The sequence below is a fragment of the Contarinia nasturtii genome, unplaced genomic scaffold (assembly GCF_009176525.2).
Source record: "Contarinia nasturtii isolate CC-2019 unplaced genomic scaffold, AAFC_CNas_1.1 Cnas_scaffold_745, whole genome shotgun sequence".
NCBI classification, from domain to species: Eukaryota; Metazoa; Arthropoda; class Insecta; order Diptera; family Cecidomyiidae; genus Contarinia; species Contarinia nasturtii.
In genome coordinates this window covers 1,129,609-1,143,131 of record NW_022198093.1, presented here as the reverse complement: position 1 = coordinate 1,143,131, position 13,523 = coordinate 1,129,609, and the positions used below count along the sequence as shown (strand labels likewise).

The 13,523-nt window shown below is 34.3% G+C and overlaps 3 protein-coding genes across 3 annotated transcripts in view; 1 reads left to right on the top strand and 2 right to left on the bottom strand.

Annotated features, from left to right (window-relative positions):
• The first annotated feature begins 1,371 nt into the window (after positions 1 to 1,371).
• Positions 1,372 to 3,421, top strand: LOC116341768. The gene is made up of 4 exons (XM_031769044.1): positions 1,372 to 2,091; positions 2,220 to 2,475; positions 2,565 to 2,893; positions 2,969 to 3,421. Exons 1-4 carry the CDS (start codon positions 1,689 to 1,691, stop codon positions 3,019 to 3,021), a joined length of 1,041 nt encoding a protein of 346 aa, XP_031624904.1. The 5' UTR covers positions 1,372 to 1,688; the 3' UTR covers positions 3,022 to 3,421.
• Positions 3,422 to 8,742: 5,321 nt separating this feature from the next.
• On the bottom strand, positions 8,743 to 9,671 carry LOC116341744. Its single transcript, XM_031768996.1, has 3 exons — positions 9,380 to 9,671; positions 9,237 to 9,307; positions 8,743 to 9,180 (listed from the first exon to the last, which is right to left on the bottom strand). The coding sequence occupies exons 1-3, from the start codon at positions 9,561 to 9,563 to the stop codon at positions 8,872 to 8,874; spliced, it is 564 nt and encodes a 187-aa protein (XP_031624856.1). The 5' UTR covers positions 9,564 to 9,671; the 3' UTR covers positions 8,743 to 8,871.
• A 618-nt stretch (positions 9,672 to 10,289) lies between these two features.
• Positions 10,290 to 13,523, bottom strand: part of LOC116341794 (vascular endothelial growth factor receptor 1-like) — a 45,005-nt gene continuing 41,771 nt past the window's right edge. Inside the window, exons 5-12 of the mRNA XM_031769090.1 lie at positions 12,489 to 12,725; positions 12,049 to 12,389; positions 11,765 to 11,867; positions 11,478 to 11,704; positions 11,253 to 11,283; positions 10,933 to 11,159; positions 10,652 to 10,869; positions 10,290 to 10,587 (exon numbers count right to left, since the gene is read on the bottom strand). Coding sequence (XP_031624950.1) covers positions 10,290 to 10,587; positions 10,652 to 10,869; positions 10,933 to 11,159; positions 11,253 to 11,283; positions 11,478 to 11,704; positions 11,765 to 11,867; positions 12,049 to 12,389; positions 12,489 to 12,725 — 1,682 coding nt within the window. The remainder of the gene's footprint in view (positions 10,588 to 10,651; positions 10,870 to 10,932; positions 11,160 to 11,252; positions 11,284 to 11,477; positions 11,705 to 11,764; positions 11,868 to 12,048; positions 12,390 to 12,488; positions 12,726 to 13,523) is intronic.

The window sequence follows — 13,523 nt, the reverse complement described above, 5'->3', positions numbered from 1 at the left end:
TATCAGGATGCAATTGTGGCACGAACAAGCGCAACGATCAGAAGAAGACAATAAAATGGAAATTTATTCTAAAAAAAACATTGGCATCTATAACAAGAGCGCGTCCAACTTATGGAATAGAAAGAAGACACTGCCCCGACGTCGCCATTTATTGCACAAAGTCATACACCATCGGCGAAAAAAACGAAGTAAAATCAACCTGAAAAAAAAAGAAAATTAATCATGTTTAGTTTCATTGGGTACATAATACATTTTTTTTAGAAAACACGAACGAAATGCGCGTTCGGTCGCCACTGACTTGTAGCATTGTACGCCGTGTACACTCGTACAATATTATTGTTATCATTTATTGGATGTGGATCTTTTGTTGTTTTGTGCTTGTTATTGCTTCTGTTGTTGTTGATTGCTTATCACAAATGCAAAACTGCAGTTGGCTGGCAGGCGAACAGGCCGTGCAAGAGTTAATTCGCGTTTTGCGCCGTTTATGTGAAGAATGTTTTGCGAAAAATGCTATCATGATCCATTAAACACACAAATTATGATTGCAATTGAGCGCTTTCATCTTTTTTCTCCTGCAGCGCAAAAACTAAAAAACATCAAACCCAACCACAATACACACAGGCAACAAAACATGAGCTCGCTGTGTAACACAATAAATATTGCACTCCAATTACAGTGCTATGACCAAATTATGATTATTCGCGCCTGTGTGTACAAAGAACTAAGAAAATACCAAAAAGTTAACCATTCGAAATCGTTGGCATACAACCAACAGCAACAAATGCAATTTTTAAGCCCAAAACGAATACGAGCGTGCGCTCACTCTTTCGCTCGTTCATTCGCTTGTTCGAAACACAAACCGAATATACGGCCAGTCACAAGCTTGCACATTTCGTTACCGTGCAAATTTGCAATAGATCGCTTGCAGTCGCTATCGACACAGACACTCTGTTATAAAATATGCATGTATGTACATGGATTTCAGTGCCGGTGTATTGCACGGGCGTATTTTCATGGCCAATTCACACGCACACACTGACAACCGCAGCCGCTAAGTATCAATTTTCCAAATGATAAACTCTGATCGAATCGGCAAAGTAGTGCGAAAAAAACGACGATGGATGAGCAAAAAAAATTGATATGATTATTTACGATTCTTGGTTGTTGTTTTTGTTCATCATGTTTTCGTTTTTTTTTTTTTCGTTCGTTCGTTCGTTTGCTCGATGTGTATGAGCCGTTTGCATTGTGATTATTTCGTTTATGCGCAAAATAATTGCATGCAATTGGAAAAATCGATGGAAAAATGGGGGGCATGCTCACAAAGTGTGAAAACCATAAAAATGGAAGATTTTCCAAATGCATCATTATTTTTGCTTTATCACCAAACCAAGAAACAATTAGTGCCTGCACTGCATTGTTTTTCAAAAACAGAGGAAACTAGATCGGTCTCAATCAGTTTATCGAGAACAACAGCAAAAATAACATCTCGAGCCAACAAGCAGCGAAAAATCCACAAAATATTTTCGTGCCGATTTTCTCTTTTCGAGCAAAATATCATGTGCATAGTGTAATACGGTCCGCGCAATAGAAGTTTTGATTACGAAAAAAAAACAAATTCTAGTTGAATATCACAACAACAACAAAAAAAATACATTTTATCAGAAAAAAAGGCGAATCAATCGTATAAAATGTCATTCCAAAGTGTTCGCAAAATGTGCTTGAAATATGTAGTGCTAACGGTGTTGTTGAGTTCATTAGTGCTTGCCGATCAGGCAACTCAAAATAGTGAATCGTTAGTATCGAAAATGACCTGGGATTGTGCAAATAATGCCAGCTGTTTCGATAATATCAAAAATGAATTCTTGCACGGATTACAACAACGAAAATCATTCAATTTCGATGGTTTATTCAGCATTCAACCGGTTGGTGAAAAATCGAAACCAATCAGTGAAGGACGTGGATTTATGTCAAACATTTTTGCTGATAATCAATTGCGCATACCATTCGCTGGACTCGCTATGACCGTTCAACGGGCCGAACAATATCCCGACTACCTTGAAGTTGCTCTTGAAAAGGATGTTCAACAAGAAGGTAATCATTAACTAAATAATAAAGTGCATGTTTTCGTGGCCTTTGGTTTGTGCCAAAGCGAAAACAAATTTTGTTCAAATGATTTGTTGTTGGTACTAAAATCGATAAATGTTTCAACCAACTCAAAGGTCGTCGTCGCAACGGGCTCGGTGGTGGACACGGAGGACTCGGTGGTGGTGGTGGCGGCGGCGGATTGAGAAAAGGCAAAAAATATGTGCAAACATTCATTCCATTGTTCTTGGCATTCAACGCTGTTGGCTGGATGTTACTTGCCGTTAAGGCAGTTGCTGTTTTAACCGTTAAAGCATTAGTTGTCTCGAAATTGGCATTGCTTGTGGCCGGTACCATTGTTTTCAAGAAGCTCATGGATTCTGCTACCGAAAAGTATACAATTCCTTTCCTCTAACCATTCTTTTATTTTTCATTCTTTTCCTTATGAAATATTCAATTTTTAAATGCATAATGTAATCTAGATGGCATGGATTCGATCACGGTGATCATGGATTAGTTGGTTTACCATACAACATGGAATACGCTTTGCCCAGTCATAATTATCACACAACGGCCGAATTAAATGGAGGTGATTTGTTCTCAATGCCATTGCAACAAGCTGCTCACGACACGCTCGCTGTTCAGCCAGCTGCACAACATACATTCACATCGGAAGCAATTGCACCACAAGAAAGTCAACTCAGTCCAGTCATGGCTAGTTTGACGGCACAACAAAAAGCCCATGTTACACAACCAATGCTCGCAACTCAAACTGGAGCCAAAGTGAAACGCCAAGATGACGTTTGGACAGGTAAATCATCTTTGCTCCTCGCATCGATATTTTCATACATATTCAAATTGTTTCCGATAAAATTTCAATCCATAGGTTACCTCAAGAAACCGATGTTCTATAATGGTGCTTCATATTTCCAAGGTTAAACATTGACTCGTGAAAATCAACCAATACGCCAAATACAAACAAAAACTTAATAAAAAAAATGATTCTAAACGGTATCTCTTTCTCCGTTCGTGGCTTCTAAAAAAATCAATCATGAAATTCCGAAACAAAACCCCAACGAATGTGTTTATAAAAAAATGGAAATTCTTTTGCTTAACGTGTTCTTTTGGAAATTTCTATATAATTTTTTTTAATATATAATTTCTCTCTTTGAGTTTTAAATCAGATTTGTTTTGTTCTATTTTCCAATTTTATGAAAATGAACGAATGAGAAAAAGATGACGACGTGAAAGATGAAAAGAAACATGATGAAAATGAGAGAACAAAAAAAAAACCAGTGTAGGGAATGAAAACGTAACGAACGCGCGCCAGATATACCATTATATAGTCACATTCAAAGCACACTGACACAAACACACAAGTAACGCGAAGACCAAAAAAAATTATATATATCAACAACATGCTAAGAAAGTAAATTTATTATTTATGTATTACAATTTGTAAAAAGTATTTGAACAAGGAAAAACGCAGCAAGAATTAAGCAAGATGTAATTGTTTTCAAATTACCTACTTCGACTAAATATTTATTTATTTATTTATTTTATTTATTTACGTGTCTGACGAAACAAGCGAGCAATAGTAACAACATCAACAAAAAGAAAAATTAATGAATAATAACAATTTATTATTTTAAGAGGAAAGAATTAACCATGTGTTTTACTTGAATTTTTCCCGTAGATTTTTTTTCTATTTCTATTTCTATTGTGTTTTATATGTTTGCATCGGCAACACGTGCTGTTGCGAACCAAAGTTGACTTTGGTCATCTAACACGCTCACTTGATCATTCGTCCAGGTGAAATCGTGATCGTTTGTCTTATTATTTAAGCAATTCATTTGCATAAATATTTTGATCGTGCGTGTTCAACAATTGTATTCTTGGTTAAATATTGACCGATGAAATGCAGAAGAAAGGCAGAGGGAGAGAGAGAGGAAAAATTCAAAGAGAAAAAAGGCAATAAAACACGATGCAGCAGTGAGAACGACAATCATAAAGTGAATTCACTTCGGGTATATCGTAAAACATTGCATACACCATATGGCATCTATGGAAGACGCAAGATTGAATGATGACGACGATACATTACGACTTGCAATGATTGCACATCCAATTGGTATGCCATTGCGTCATCGTGCACGACAAATTGCTATGCACGCACGAATTTCCGAAGAAAGATAAAAACGATAACAAGATGATGAAGAGAAATTTAAGCAACGGCCTTGAAATGATATGGCATCATTTGAGCAGTGAACAGGACTTTCACAACAGCGTCCAAATGAAAGAGGACAAACGCAAGAGAAGAATAAAATGACAAAACACAAATTGGCCATTAAAAGACAAGAAAGTGAATAATCGTTATGTGACAATCGTAAGTAATGTCATACCGATGTGGCTCCAAACAAAAATAACATTTCTCTCTGTCTCTCTCTGTGTTTTTTCTTATCGAAAATGATTTGCATACGAAATCGATTTGTTTCCGAAACTTCGTCTCCACTGACCTCGATTCTAGGTGCTTCATTGTTGAAATTTTGGAATTTTGTGCGTTGTCGTGTCTGTTTTTTTTGTTTATCTCGCTTCGCTATCTGATATTGAGAACGACACCGAATGGGAAAAGTCTTTCACTCTTGTGATGTGGCCACACATTTACGTCGAAAACATATCATATGTCGTTTGTGGTACCGGTGCTCATAAGCTCAACAAAGGTTTTCTTTTTCATTTTTATGAAAATATCTCTTTTTAATTCTATATTTGACCAAAGAACAAGACGTAAGTAATATTTATGTTGATTGCTGTCGATAGTATTGCGTTTTTTTCGGTGTGCATTGTACACGAAAACTGTACATTAGTATACAAATACATAAGCTAACTGGTTACCGCATTTTCAATCAACTGAATGGTGTGTGGATGAAGTACACACGGTTCAGATAAATTGAACACACAACGATAAATTATTATCCAAATCCACAAGAAAACAACAATTTTTCTGAAATTGAAAGAGAGAGAGAAAGAGAGAGAGAGAGAAAAATGTGGACTATCAAAGCAATTCCCACCCAATCTCATGTATATATACACATTTTTTTTCGTGAATGCCGTTATTCAATCAGCTTGTGATATTGGCCGCACTGTTTATTTGATCCATTTGATTTTCGGTTTGAAATGCGTAGAAAATGTTTTCAATCGTTCACATAAGAGTCGAAGAGAAAGAGAACCAGACAACAAAATCTGTCTTTCTAAGTTAATCGATTGATTTCGTGTATGTGATCCGATTCAATGAAATTTCGATGGAATTTTTGAATATACAACGACGGCCTTTGATGAACGATACGATGATTCAGTTGATTTCATTTGCTTTGTGTCTCTTTCGTCTCTCGTCCGTTTGGTACTCACTTGAACAGTGGTGCTCATTTGCATCATCGTTCATGTGGAGTGTGTGTGCGAGTGCGAACACACGACGATTAGTATTTTTATGTATTTCTATTTTTTTTTTCGTCGCCATCGTCAGCGACAAAATGAGAAAGATTCTTAATGAAAATATTCAATATGGTATGTGTATTGGATTTTGTCCTAGTGACCCAAAAACACAACGGATTTAATGGACGGTTGTTTTTGTTTCGGCGCTGTCGCCATCATCAACCTCGCCGTCGTCGTTGTTGCCGTTGCTGTTGATTTTTATGAGCTTTTTCCTCTTTAAGCATTCATTTTGTTTGTTGTTGCTTTTGCTGTTCATCAATTTTTTTTGTTCTTTCCCTCCTCAGATTATTATTAAAAACGCATATTCTAAAAACGATACAAATAACATAAATGTACAACACACCCATGCAGTTCAGAAATATTAATTTCTCGCATTGTTCTGTGTACAAGCGTGGAAGCGCATTGTCTGACCAATGAACAAAAACAACGAAAACGATGAAAAAATTCCTCTTCGATGATGAATGTCATGGTCGTTTTTTTCCGTCTTGGTGAATTCATATTTTTGTGCAATTCTTAAAAGCGGCAAATCTTTTGATTCGCTGAATGGAGACCAAGTCAAATACGCAATATGCATTTTAATTTCCTTTTGTATGTTACACACAAAAAAATGGGCAATTATTATGGACATGTTTTCAATTAGTTCCTTTTAGTGAAATTTATTTACGATTGTACCCTATTTATATACGATGACGTGCACGAGACACATTTTTCGTCATACAATTTCACTTGATTCATGACGGTTGCCATTTTTTTTTGTTGGTCTTTCAAACGAAACTGGGTAGAAATAGAAGACGCAAATTGAATGTATACAGGCGAGAAAAAAAAACGTCAAACGGAATGGACACTTGAGAGTTTGCAAATGGAATGGAATTTTAGAGTACTGTTAATCAAATGGCTAACTGCCAATTTCATTTTTATATCAATACCAGCGACAATGCGAAAGCACCGCTGTCTTTTGAGCGATAATTTCATATTTATTCAAATCTATTTTGATAGTCTTTTGAAATTTCCACTTGAAAACGATGCGAACAAAGCGTATTCTTAACTGCACACTTCTTCTACGACAGACATTGAAAGAGCAAAAAAAAGAGAAATGGGAAAAGAATGTACTGACAACAGAAAAAAATCGACAAAAATTTATACATTTTTATAGATAAAAAAAGTGTAAATGAATAAATCTAACAATAAACCAAATGGAACTCTTTTGTACATGGAATTAAAGACAAATGTAAGTAGTACTCGTTAATTATCATAAGACCATGCATTTTCATTTTGCTCCGTACGCCGAATGCATGAGAACAAAGTGCGCGGTTTGTGTTTGCAATCATTGGCGCATTGCCAATCGCAAAGCAAAAGTGGCGATTGTGTGCATCGACAGCTGTTCAATTTGCTATTCAGAGTGAACACATTAGTCTAATTACCATGTTTTAATGTGTGCATTGTCTGTTGCTGTAGCTCAGCAGCACTGCGGTTTCCAATAGTGTAGCAAAAATTGTGATTAATTTGTAGTAAAGACTAAAGAGAGTTTTTTTTTCTTTTAAATTAAAAACACTGTACTTTAAATCGATAGAGAGGGAAAAACCTATTTGAATTTTATGATTGGCAGACGGGAAAGGAATAAGTGATAACTTTTTGCTACTTGAATCGAATAGAGCCGCTTTGCCCCATTTATACAAAGGGAATCTGTAATTTTATTGCCGATAAACGCCTTCTGATTGTATCCCGGATTAACGGATCTCTTTTGCAATTTGAGGTGAATCATTCAATTATCATTTCGAATGAACAACGCTTGATTCCATTCAAACATCAATTTGAACATTGTACGAAGTTTTATATCTAAAAAAAGAAATTCATTTTTTCCACGAGATAAAGCTTTCTTCGAAACTTCCGTATTGATTCGAAAAAAGTGAACATTTTAAAACTTTTATGCGGTTTTTTATAATAAAATCTCCAACGTGAAAGAAAGACTTCAACTCACAGAAACCCGCTTAAGAGAAATTTAGAAAGCGACTGCGAAACGCCCGAGATTGTTCACTTTTTTTTTCCTAGTTAAAAATATATTTTGCATACCTTGAGGCGTATTTAGTTTTTCTACCATAAACTTTATCAAATATGGACAAAAAAATCATAAGTCGATTTTAAGTTTATTTTGTTGAAATGTCTTTTATGATTCATTTTATGAATCGTTGTTTTCGGAAAGTAGGAAATGATTTGATGATGAGTACGTCTTTTTTGCATAAGAATTTGTCAGACATCGTCATTTACAAGAAAAATTGGTTGCCGAAAATGCATCACGTAATGGAATGAGTGAGAATCCGGTTCGATTTCTTTTGATTTTATTTGTAATGACCTCATCATCGACAGAAAGTAGGCTGTTGCATTCGCTTCATATATGTGAAAAGGTGAAATGCAATTTACGCCTCTAAAAATTGTACTTTATTTTCATGATAGAAATTTGATTGTTTCGTCTTAATACTAATTACAGCCGTATATGGAGTCAAGTGCATTAATAAGAATGTTCGAGAATGGGGTCAATCAGACATCAAAATGCCAAGTCATTGGTCAATTGGCAATCAAAACTTGCAACTGAAAAACCGACAGAAAGAAGTAAAATCCATCGTAAGAAAAAGAATTTAGGTAAATTAAGCAATGGGCAAACAAAAAAGCAGTAAAAATCGACATGAAATCAATTTGTTCGAGACACATTGAAATCCATCAACGTCATTGCTTCGTTTCTACTTCATAGTCAAGATTTCTTCTTCAAGCGAAAACGCTCGGTTTCGTAACAACTTTAACTTTAATTATCTCAGTGGAATGAGTTCACATAATTCATTTGAAAGAGAAAATTCTATTCGAATGCCGACATAATGGCAGGTGAAGTTCTTATTGATGGTGAGTTTATGTGTGATACTTCAATGGACTTTCTCACACATTTATGTCGAACGTGCTTAATTGTAGCAAACACACGAATGACACGACAATGAGCAAGTTACGATATCTGATGTTGCAATGATGTTTTAGATCGTTTATTGAAATACTATTCTATTGATTCCGAATTTGGAAAAATAAAAATATTGTTTGTTTGTTTGTTGCAAAAGGCTTTTTAAGTGTTTTTTTTTATCAGGATTTAGAATATTACACATAATAAACTTGAATGGAACTACAATACGAAGAGCAAAACAACGGAAAAAGCAGAAAAAATTAAAAGTATTTTATTATTAAATTTGTTGGAATGGCAATACTTTGCACCGATTTTTGAAGTCAAATCATTTCTATCAAAGTCTATTTCTATCAAGTCTATTACCACTTCTTGGTTTTAATATCTTCGCGGATTTTTTTGCAGACGGTAATGTTTTCTTGTATATCTGCTGGACAAGATTTGAATAGTTCTCCCCATGCACAATCAATGGCTGTCAATCCCAAAATGCTACAACTATCTTTACTCGCTTCTTTTGAGTCCTTTTCTGCCATCTTCATGTATTTATATGCTTGTTTCATACATTTAGTTGCAGTTGTGTCAATCACTGCTTTCTGATGGTCAAATGGATCTGCCCATTTTGCTATGAAATCTTTATAATTGGCTTCGTCTATATTTCCTTCGGAATTGAGCTATGAATAAAAAAAATAAATTGCTTCAAAAAAATGTCATGTAAATATTAACTCACAACTCCTGTGCTGTTTGCAATGCATTCGGTAAAGCAATAGAATTTGAATGGCACTCCTGTTTCTTGCGAATCTGAAAATTGAATTCCCGATTATTCTGAAATTCTCCATGCTGCTTTTGATAGTGAAATTGATATATAAATACCAAATCGTTTGAAACATTCGTCTTCTGCTTTCACAACACCTTCAAGGAAATCGGTTATAACGTTCTTGTTTTTAACATTACAACATTCATTTGTATTCCAATAAGCATATTTGTCCCGTTGTGCAGTTGCAAAATCAACCACAACCATTGTGATTACCACAAGAATGAACAAACAAACTTTCATTTTACACTTTTTCACAGTAATTTTTTCGTAAAATATTTCAGTTATTTTGACTATGTAATTTGACAAAAGTTTTCAGCTGTCTAAATTGAAAATGTTATACTTCTGATATCGAATAAATGAATACCGATATTCACAGTTCGTCATGCCTATTTATTCATGTTTCTGTAATTTGTAATGAACGTCATCATTTGCAATTTCAATTTGCGGAAGCGTTAGATATTTTCAAATTATTATCGCCGGAAAATTAGAATAAAAAATTGTATTATGCATGACACGTGTATCGAGATTTAATGGCTTGTATAATTAAGTCAATAGAACAAATAAATTAATTGCGATCGTGCAGTTGCGTGTAAATGTGTAAATATTAAACAAACGGAAACGATATGCAATCGTTCTTTTATACTTTTATAGATTATTTCCCTTGCAGTCAATGTATAGTAATAATCTGGATTTATTATTCAATCAAATATTGTATATTTGTAAGTGACATTAAGCACAAAGAATTGTTCACAATGGAAAGAGAAAGAAAATAAAAGTAAATCGAAGGTCTGGCCAAAAAAGTTGGGATAATTTGAAATTTAGATGATGTTTTTAGTTTTTTTCCAAGCAAAAAAAATTGGGCCCGGACTTCGAGTGTTGCCAAATTTTTCCGGTGTACAAAAAAAAATTCTTTGTCGACCACGCTGGTTTGACATTTTGTTATTTTTATTTGCATCACTCCATTTTTTAATTTGAACAATTAATGGGCTGCATCGGTATATCCATTCTACATTCATCGTTTTTGTTTAGTTTTTTAAGAAAAAAGATAGCGGGAAAGCATGAGTATGACTGTGTTTTTTCGTCAATTTGAGCATTCTCTCCAGATTTATATTTTTCAGCAATTGAGTCCTTGAACAATTTATTTAAATTTTCACATTTCTCTTGATCATCAGATTTCATAAGATAAGAAATGGTCTGCTCAAGTTCATCGAATAATGGACGTGACTCGGGATCGGTGTTCCAACATGAAATCATAATATCGTATCTAAAATATGTATTTCTTAGTCATTGTTATATTGCTTTAACGATAAAAACCATTCGTAACTTACATGGATTGTGTAGCATATTCTGGTTTGCTCATTCTGTTTTCATCTTGTAAATAGCTTTTTAGGTCGTCAAAAGTATCCGCTTTTACACCAGGATATGGTACTGCGCCGAGTGAGAATATCTCCCATAGAACGATGCCAAACGACCAGACATCAGAATGTACACTGTATTTTGGTTCGCTTAGAGATTCGGGCGCCAACCATTTCAATGGAACTTTTTCCTACAAATTCCATTCGAATATAAGGATCGTACATGTCTGAATTGAATAATAAAATTATTTTACTTCTCCTTGCTTCTTTCGGTAATATCCATCCTTGGAAAAATCTCGTGACAATCCGAAATCACAAATTTTGACCACATTATTGGTGCACAGCAAAATATTCCTCGCAGCCAAATCTCGGTGTAGAATATTTCGAGAAGTTAAATAGTGCATTCCTCGCGCCACTTGAAATGACCAGCACAGTAAATCGGACGTTGTAATCGATTCGATCTTTGTATGTTCACTTTCAACTATAAAAAGAAAAGTAATTATTGACGGCCACAAGCACACATGAAGTCTGAGCTAGTCAGTTCGCTAGACGTATTGTAAATTTTTTGACTTACCTCTGGATGGATAGTTTTGGCAGACAAAAAACTTGAATAAAAAAACTGAATTATAATGATGTTTTGAACTTGACCTTATTAGTCATGTATTATTTTCTTCATCAAGTAATCATAAACATTATCAATAGTCAAGTTACTGTGACTGTTAGACTAACGCCAAATATTCTTTTCTAAAAATTCTTTTCTAAAAAATTAGTCTTAATCATGATATGTTATTATAATTACCGATTCGCTTGACTCTGAGTTTTGGTTTTGTTCAACACTGTACGAGGAATCAGTGGATGATTGTTCATCATCACTTTCGTGGTCAGTTAAATGATGTTCATTTGTTCTAGCTAAATCAATTGTATCATTTTCATAATTAATTTGATTGATGAAACGTTCACGATTATTCCACAATAAATCCTTAATATTGCCGTAATCACAATATTCAACAATAATCATCAGTTCATCTATAAATAAGTAGACAGAACATTTATTTTTAAAAATTATTCATAAAATGATTCATTTACTTTGTGCAATATTATCGGTAACAACTCCAAGTAAGTTCACCACATTCAAATGCTGACCCAAATGCATCATAATTTTTGCTTCAAGCACAAATGCCTTCATTACCTGTACATAAGAATGGATTATTAAATTAATCTTATTATACATTATATAAAGATTAAGTAATGGAATTCTATATAATTTTTGATTACGGGGCATACTTTTCTAAGAATTAACAAAATAAGTTTGAAAATGAATTCTATGCTGTTTTTGAGCAATTCCATGATAATTTCCAAATCCAACTTACTTCTTTATCGGACACACCATTGATCTTCTTGACAGCAGATTTAGTTTCTTCCTCTCTAGGTAAGATTCCATATGCAAATCCTTCGTAGACTACACCAAACTCACCAGCACCGAGCACCTTTCCGAGTTTAAGCCTTTCTGTGGGAAATTCAAACTCTTTTTTATATGGCAAATGACAGGCTTGGTCATTCATTGCACGATCTAGTTTGATTCTCTCTGGGTTTCCTTGAAGAAGTTTTTTAAAACGATGGCTTCTCTTTCGTTCACGAAGAAAATAAATGAGAATTATCACAACAACAATTATCAAACTAAATCCGACTGTTATTGAAATTGGAATGAAGCCTGTACAAGGAGAAATGTGTGAATTTAAGTAATAAATGATAAGCGCTATTATAGAGATAAGATAAAATTATAATTAAACTAAAAAATGTATGGAGTCACCTTCTAGGGTAGAAACTTTTAGCGAATCAAGGTGTTGTTGAATTGTAGTCCTTGTAACTGAAACGTTAATGATAATATCATTAAATGGATTGTGGAACAAATTAATTCTTGGCAGATAACGGCTAATTTTGAAACTATTACCATTTTTCGCCAAATCCAGTGGCGTTTTTCCATCAATATTTTTTGCATCTACTCGGGCCCCGCACGAAATCAGAATCATAGCTACTTTGGTTTGCCCTGGAATATTTATCAATGAAATTTAATTCAATTGTATAGTCTTTTAATAGACATACAACAAAGGCAAACTGCGTGTATCTGGCTGAGGCCTAGACTTAGCAATACCAAAATTCATTTTTCCAAATAAAGCATAACTACACAAATTTGCTTGTGTTAATTACTCAATGGGATGTTATCAATTAAATGGGTAAGAATCAGATATTATTTTCAGTCAAATTTGCGTGTGTTGTAGCCATAAGAATCAACAAAAATGAATGTTTTTTTGACCAAACCGATTTTTGGCACTTGGTGACAGTTTTGAAAGGTTAGAGCACTCAGATTGGGAATACGATCGGACTTTTTGCTTTATATAGGGTTTTGACCTTCATATTAAGTCCTTGAACTACGATAGATGGACCAATCTCTCGGCTTGTCTTTAAACACTCGAAGAATTTCGTTTGTGGTTAGTCTGCCAAAACAATTTGCTACAGACTTGCGCAAATCAAGTTTGTACGACATTCTTATTGGATGTATTTCGCCGGTTTGTGTTTGACAGTAGTCTCAAGGTACCGATAAATTCACTGCGTGCATTGGTTGACATATTTCCGTTAGTTATTGCGACGCAATGAATGTTTTTTTTTCAGCGGTCTGTATAACGTTTAAAAATTATTTCCTTCTTGATTCGTGTTCTTTGGGTCCCAACTGAGTTTAACAAATATATAGTTTACAATTTCTTCCAGACAAACGATATAATAGTTTTATCTATAGTAAATTTTTCAATTTATACGTCGCAAATTCCAAAAACGATATAATAGTTTT